Here is an 8689-nt window from a genome sequence, read left to right on the forward strand (position 1 = left end):
TCACAAACAGTAAGACATTTGATGTTTTACATAACAGTTAGTAAAACAATTCGTTTTATATCACAAACAGCAAGACACTTGATGTTTTACATAACAGTTAGTAAAACAATTCGTTTTATATCACAAACAGTAAGACATTTGATGTTTTACATAACAGTTAGTAAAACAATTCGTTTTATATCACAAACAGTAAGACATTTGATGTTTTACATAACAGTTAGTAAAACAATTCGTTTTATATCACAAACAATGTTTTACAGTAAAACAATTCGTTTTATATCACAAACAGTAAGACACTTGATGTTTTACATAACAGTTAGTAAAACAATTCGTTTTATATCACAAACAGTAAGACACTTGATGTTTTACATAACAGTTAGTAAAACAATTCGTTTTATATCACAAACAGTAAGACATTTGATGTTTTACATAACAGTTAGTAAAACAATTCGTTTTATATTATTTGATGTTTTACATAACAGTTAGTAAAACAATTCGTTTTATATCACAAACAGTAAGACACTTGATGTTTTACATAACAGTTAGTAAAACAATTCGTTTTATATCACAAACAGTAAGACATTTGATGTTTTACATAACAGTTAGTAAAACAATTCGTTTTATATCACAAACAGTAAGACATTTGATGTTTTACATAACAGTTAGTAAAACAATTCGTTTTATATCACAAACAGTAAGACACTTGATGTTTTACATAAGTCAGTAAAACAATTCGTTTTATATCACAAACAGTAAGACACTTGATGTTTTACATAACAGTCAGTAAAACAATTCGTTTTATATCACAAACAGTAAGACACTTGATGTTTTACATAACAGTTAGTAAAACAATTCGTTTTATATCACAAACAGTAAGACATTCGATGTTTTACATAACAGTCAGTAAGAGAGTTTATGTTTTTATATCAATACATGTAAGACAATTTTTTTTCGTTTATATTCAAACCAGTAAGACAATACATGTATATGATATTGTATAAGAAACGGAAAATTCTGTTTTGCCTTTCGATTACTACACTTTCACTTTTATAAGCCAAACTAGAAATTGGTTTCGACAGTCTCATGAAACCAGCTGTTCCCAATTTAAAACGTACGTAATGAAAATACTAAAAATATAGATGATGATGAGAATTTTCGTTCTCAGAAGCCAGGTACAGTCAGTGAGTACACCGTTCGCGGAACGTTAGCCAACTGGGTTTTAATATTTGATGTTACTTATGTAGGCAGTACAGGTAAGTTACAAACGTTATCCATTTTGAGTGAAAAACCAAGACAATTTATGTATACGATATCAAAACGTAAATTTCTTTCTTACATAGGAATATAACTTACAACAAATATATGTTTAACTAATAACCACCTGTCTACCTCACCCTACCCTACCTACCATCTTACCTACCTATCTACCGACCAGTTAGAATATTCTCTGCGTTCCATTACATTGCAGAAAAAATAATGATGAAATGAATGAAATAAAATGACTGTTGTAACTGTTTACACACATTAACGCATAGTACGCGATAACCTATGAGTCATTATTGGGGATTTCTGTTCTATTTATGGATGATATTATGCAACTAAACTATATATATCGAGCTGTGAAACACCGAAGCCAGTATCGTTCGGACGTTGCACAAGGTAAGCCTATATTTCATTATTTTAATATGTGTTCAGTATTATCGACCATGACATTGTCTTTGAAGTGTAAAATAAATAGGTTTTATTTAGTGAATGTTGCTAACGATATACAGTCTGTTTTTATCTGGGACAACCTCTACACTATCAGTTATGATATTAATCACTATCAGAGTTGTAACTGTAGGATAACCAGTTTTCACGGGCGCCACGATTTACCAAAATACACCCAAATATACCCAAATACACCCACATCTTTCACAAATATACACAAAACTTACCCAAATATACTCAAATGAAGCCAAGTCGTACCCAAATCTACACAAAATATCAAATCTACCGAATACCGTCCACTTATCTCAGTTACGATTGTCATCACGGGAGAGAATACGGCCCGACGATTTACAGGAACGGGCCGTAACGGGCCCTGTATTATCAGGGATGTATTTCTGTTATATATACGTTCCTGGTATTATATTTTATTACTAATAAACCGATATACACATGATCAAATAGATTATCTTGCACGAGACTTTCTCAAAATTCTGAATTCTCAGACAAAGTATGCAAGGCATATTATCAAAGTTCCCCAAAAAGCTCGTGAAAGTTGATTGTGGCAAGGATAAGAAGAAGACAATAACAACAATAGAAAATCCAACGTTTTAATATTATAAAATAAACAACTTACATTTGTGTATTGAAATCAAATCATGCAGGAATAATTGTTATATAAATATAATATCAAAAGAATGTTTGATATATAAACAATAAAGTTAAACAATATAAAATTCATATCAAAAATTGAAATAAATCACGTGAAAACAATTTTTGTATAAATAAGATGCTTTCATATAAAATAAACCAAAAACAATATAAAATCTGTATGAAAATGAAAATACGCATAAATAATTATTTCATGAATATAATTATCTTGCTGTAAGATTTTGCAATATTTATTTTCCCATTACTGAGAATGGTAAAGGCTGAAATGAAGACAAACGCAACACATCATTCTTAAAAACTGTTATTTTTTTTTTAGATATCAGCGTTTTATTGATGTTATACAATGTTTTAAATGATCAAAATCTGTTTAAATTATCAGCATCTTAATGCAATACTATCCCCACAGTACCAGCGCAACATTACACTATATACAGGTATGGCCGTTTCAACTAGGGCCATTATTGCAGTGAGGCCGTTTTCACCATATACCAAATAAATCATGAAATATCATAACTGCGGCATAATTAAGAATCTCGTGGGGAATGAAGTATCTATGGTAATGAATTAAATTGTCCAGAAAAATGGTCGGTCGATTTGGATTAGCTTAGGATTTCACTTTTCAAGGGAGACAATTGCAATTGAGAAACGTTATTGACCTGAAATATGATAACCGGTAGATTAAATTGTTAATATTGGTGGAAATTGTGTAAGATTTTTATATATTTGGGTAAGATAATGGTATATTTGGGTAAGATTTGGGTATATTTGGGTAAGATTTGGGTATATTTGGGTAAATCGTCGTGTTGGTTTTCACAAGGTTCTCACATTGGCTCAGTATGACATCAATTGATAACCACAACATTATAAATCCAGTATTAATACACACTATGGAACCTTATAACAATTAGGCTTATCGATGTATTTCTCTTATGTTTATACATCGATACCCCATACTATCATAAGGTTTCAGAGTTTCTATAAAGACAGGTTTAAATTGTTCTGGTTATTAACTGAATTCATAACTCGAAATCCCGAATCCGAGCACCTTTGCATGAACTGTTAGTGTTAGGATTGTTTCCTACATTTGTGAGAAAAACATTACTGGCATTTTGTTATAGATTCAATACTCTAGAAATAAGATGTCAACACATATTTTTATATGCATTGTTCATATCATAATCTCTACACGTAACTTTACAGGAAAACGAGTTAAATCATGTCGAGTAAATCAATCGGAAGTGGCGAAAATAATTTATCAACTCACCATCATGGACCTACTCCTTCTATAACACACGCTGTCACGATGTCAGTGTGTACAATATTTGAAAGGCATAAGGTAATGAAACCTTCTATCCCTTACAGACTTATGATCTATTTGAAACTTTTGCTAAATATGTTTGCTGGTAATTGTTTCATAAAAGCATGATTGATATGTAAACATTAATTGGGTTACAAAATAATGTAATAAACATACTTTGTAAGTCTGTCTCTATAATGTTCATTGAGTTGTTCGCCACAACGATAATTTTTACATAAGTCAGCAAATTGTGAAAGCATATAAGCCTTTATTTCACCATCATGTGAAATTTATATTTCAATCTTTTGTAACAGAAACCTTGCATTATATTTTTCCAGATATTAACCTGACATCATCATGAAATCATCCATTCGAGGAGTTGAACTTCTTGAAAGTATATCACCAGTATACAAACCCTTGACCAAGATGTCTGACCAGTCACGTCTTGCAAGTTTCTTTTCATACCCTTACTCATCTGAAGTAAGTGCTACCGCACTGGCTGAAGCAGGATTCCATTACGAAGGATCTGGTGACACAGCATATTGTAAGCATTGTGGACTGAAGCACGGTGGATGGAAGAAGGGAGATAATCCCAGAAGTATACATCTGGAGAATTCACCTAAGTGTTCTTTCTTTGAAACAAGTGAGTCTGAATGTTTTGTTTACGAGGAAATCCCAGAAGAACTTTCAGTTGGCGCATGTGGTGGACCTCCTGATGAACAGGTTAAATTAAAAATGGAGGAACAGACATGTCAATTCCCTAATTCCAGCATTCATACCAACAAAGTAAAACTTCATGATTCTAAAAGTGTAAGACTGACTGCAGAAGTACCAAAACCAAGAGATCCATTGGAACATTTGTTGAATGTCAGCACTGAACAATCTCTCAGTAATGATGAAACAGATCCAAATATTCCTGACAGTTTGAAGTGCAGCAATGCTACGACACACTCTCCATCCCAGTCTTCTAACAATGCTCTAATACAACAATGCGAGCAACGAGAAGACACAACAGAGACACAAACAGAGGAATCACACAATCAGAGAAGTAGAGAAATTTTGTCTGTTACAAGACATGATTCTACAAGTCAAACACCCATAAATTCAGCCGTGGAAAGTGTCCCACCGAAGTATCGGCAGTTTGCTGTACTATCTACACGTCTCAGCTCCTTTGGGAACTGGCCAAAGAGTCTGAAACAATGTCCCGAAGACCTAGCCAAAGCAGGACTCTTTTATGAAGGCAAGGCTACAACTTCTACTATTTAGCTGTTAAACAAACCAATCAGCATATAGATATATTTTTATTTTTTAATCATTTTTGGAACAATCAGCAAATATATTAATTTATATCATAACTACCATGACCAAGTTTGCCCTTTACGTATTCAGTGTTTTATTTTGTACAAAAAGAAAAGTGATTGAACAAGATTAGTTTGGTTGGTTTACGTTCACATTACACTCAATAGTGTAATATGATGCTACAAAAGAGAGACATTAAGTAAACATTGCCAAGGGAGATAACCGAAGAAAGGGTTGTAGACTACATACAAAGATCTTTTCTTGTTATTTGCCTTGAGAAAAAGACATTTTTATAGATTTCAAGTAAAAGTTATATTTATTTGTAACTGTTACAGAGGATAAAACTGTAATCATACAATATCTTCCCATAGAATTTGAAGTTTGGATAAATTTTACTGATACCTAAAATAAAGATGATGTAGAATTGCTGTTTTGATTGAAATGAAATGATGTTTGTCTCTATTTGTTTAATCTATAGGAACAAATGATTATGTGAGATGTTTCCACTGCGGAGGTGGATTACGTGAATGGGACCCAGAAGATGACCCTTTCTACGAGCATGCACGTTGGTTTCCATTCTGTCCATTCATGAGACTAATCAAAGGTGATGGTTTCATAATGAGTGTCCAGTCGGGAACACTGAAACCACCTACACCACAGGTAGGCATAGCAGGTCTCAAATATTACAGCTTTGTGAACTACAGACTTCTGGTGAAATTGATGTTGTTACTTCAGTGGAATGATATAGATAAATAAATATAGTGAATATTTCAGTGTATTTTCCTATTATCCAGAATTATTAATGTCTACACAATATTATCTATTTTAGGGCAATGACTCCAGAAAAGAAAACAAAGCAAGCGACTTGGAACACCCGGCTGTGTTAAGCATCATGGAACTGGGCTACAATAAATCCTTATTGTCAAAAGCAATAACCATCTACAGACAACGAACCGGTATGTAAACCACTATTAAAATGTTTACAACATGTGTAGGTTCTACGTTTTTACTTGGCGGTATTTAAAAAAAATGACAAGTTTCATATAATAAATCTAATGTATGAAGGCCATGTTTAACTGAATATAGGACATAATTCAATATATGATGGATTTTAACATAACGCCTTAAATATTTTTGTTTTCATGTACTTTGTTTTATATATTAGTTGAAATCTTCAGTTTTTTTGTGATTGATTATAGAAATTTCGCTTGTGAACAAGACATTTTTCAGTATTGCCATTTTTTGTTGTTATTCACAATAAGAAATTGTTAAATCAGATAAAGATATTACGTTTTCACATTTTTGTCTTATTTACAACAATATCACTATCACTTTCCTTGAAAGAGGAAATTCATTTTTTGGAAAAAGTTGCCTTAAAAGGACAAGAAATGTCTGTTATTCCTGAAGAAATAAGAAAATGTATTATTTCGCGTTAACAGATTTTGACATCAGTTTGGGGAAAAGAAGTGCACTAGAAAATGTTTTAAAACACTTACATGTTGATATGAATGCATAAACCACTGGGAAAATTGATCAAGAATAATCATTTATTTTACATGTACTTTGTTGATTAACCACAGGAGCGGAGTTAAGTGCAGAAAAACTTTTACCTATTGTCTGGGAAATCGAAGAAATGGATAACGACGACATCACTTCTGATGCTGAGTTTTCTGAAAACGATCAGGAAAGTGAAAGTAATGGCACAGAAACAACATCAGTAGTGACCAGTACTCACACAAAAGGTAATAAAAGATGAAACAGAAAAGAAAAAAATTATTATTCATGTACCTTGTTTTGTAAATCTTCATTATAACAAATTTAATTCACATGTTAAATGATCTAAATTTGATTTATTATCGTGTTTCGAATGTAAAGAATACATTGTCATTAATAAAGATAGATTCAATCACAACATACCCAAGCTTCACCAATTAGTGGGTAATTTATTGAGGCCGACTAGTTTCGCCTCTACATTGTAAAATATCAAGGTTTTCATTCACGTAAGGAAGGATGAAGCTGAGAAATCTTTGACAAATCATTTTTGTCTTTACACTCGTGGTCAAAATTAAATTTTGTATTTTAAAATACTAATGATGTATGTGGTTTATCCTGTCGTATTTTTCGGAAATATTCACATCAAAACAAAGCAAAACATGATGAGTTTACCTTCCCTTCTTTAAGGTTGCAACCGCTTGCATACAAAAATTCCTTTTTATGACGGATATGTTCACATCTTATATGTGTTGCAAGGTTCAACAAAATGCAGTTCTACATTTTGTATATTGCGGCAAATCATTTAAAATCCTGACTATTTATAATCATGTGAGTAATTACCTGAAAATATTTTAGTACACTAAGTACAATATCTATACCTGAATTGCTTCTTTCCAATGAAAAGAAACAGTGTTTTTCAAATTTTTAATGGCTGTTTTCAATGTTGTTTCTAGGTATCGAAGAACTGAGGGCAGAAAACCTGGAACTTCGTGAACAGAAGAGGTGTAAAGTGTGTCTAGACGAGGATGCCAGTATTGTGTTCCTACCTTGTGGACATTTGGTCACGTGTCCCATGTGTGCTTCGGCCCTGCGGAAGTGTCCAGTGTGTCGCACCTACATTAGAGGCACAGTCAAGGCTATTATATCTTAAACAAGTTATTTGTGTGCTAAGTTTATTGCCCAATGAACAGCCTGGGTGATTTTGTGGTGGGGTTCCCTTATAGTAGCTGATGGCTTTCTCAAGGACAACCATACAGGAGACCCAATACACACCATCCGGAACAATTTGGATAAAATGTCTTGCCCAAGGACACAGTCATGTCAGTCCACACTGATTCGTTCTTCAACTTCCTGAGAACAATCGAGCACCCCGGGTCTTCAGTCTTAAACAAAACTAAGTGAAATAACAATATCCACCATAATCAGTCAAGATTATCAAGGTACAATATGGGAGGTGGGGAGGGGGACGACGACAGGAGAGGTGGAGAGGTTTTGCAGCTCATGTCTTGTGGATCATGTAGATCATAGTTGAACATCCCACACCTTAGGATCCACAGTTAGTGGAAATGAGATGCATGACGTTGATTGCAGCTATAAGTGCCAAACAGCTATAAGTGCCAAACAGAAAACATTCGAGGATCTTGAAGGCTCATGAGTACAGAGGTCGGTGATGGAGCCCAAGATGCTTACCCTCCCAACCAGACTAGACTGAGCATTTACACAGTATCTCTTAAGTGCCATCTTATTTTATACAATGTATGATAAAGTCTCCGCAATTTTATATCTTCTTGCTTCCTTATCATATGTTATCTACTATTAGGTGTGTTTTATACTCTTTGTTGTTGTTATGGAAAATGTAATAATATAATTTATTAAGTGAATTTAATTGTTTTTGCTTGTAACGGGTATAGCCACATTTCTTCATTTGCTTGTCAAGATCCTTTTGTCATATTTCTGTGTCATTTTTAAATGCAGGAAACTGAACATACATTCTGGATTTTGAATTATGATGATGTCATTGTATACAGGGCATATCTAACAATTGAGCACCCCGGGTCTTCAGTCTTAAACAAAACTAAGTGAAATAACAATATCCACCATAATCAGTCAAGATTATCAAGGTACAATATGGGAGGTGGGGAGGGGGACGACGACAGGAGAGGTGGAGAGGTTTTACAACTCATGTCTTGTGGATCATGTAGATCATAGTTGAACATCCCT

The 8689-nt window shown here is 33.3% G+C and overlaps 1 protein-coding gene across 1 annotated transcript; it reads left to right on the top strand.

The window, feature by feature from the left end:
• Positions 1 to 1647: 1647 nt before the first annotated feature.
• On the top strand, positions 1648 to 7771 carry LOC132545564 (baculoviral IAP repeat-containing protein 7-B-like). The gene is made up of 6 exons (XM_060209253.1): positions 1648 to 1659; positions 4015 to 4916; positions 5454 to 5635; positions 5805 to 5931; positions 6556 to 6717; positions 7423 to 7771. The coding sequence occupies exons 2-6, from the start codon at positions 4034 to 4036 to the stop codon at positions 7617 to 7619; spliced, it is 1551 nt and encodes a 516-aa protein (XP_060065236.1). The 5' UTR covers positions 1648 to 1659; positions 4015 to 4033; the 3' UTR covers positions 7620 to 7771.
• Positions 7772 to 8689: the final 918 nt, after the last annotated feature.

The sequence above is a fragment of the Ylistrum balloti genome, unplaced genomic scaffold (assembly GCF_031769215.1).
Source record: "Ylistrum balloti isolate Yb309-2 unplaced genomic scaffold, AGI_CSIRO_Ybal_v1 Utg369850, whole genome shotgun sequence".
Classification (NCBI taxonomy): domain Eukaryota; kingdom Metazoa; phylum Mollusca; class Bivalvia; order Pectinida; family Pectinidae; genus Ylistrum; species Ylistrum balloti.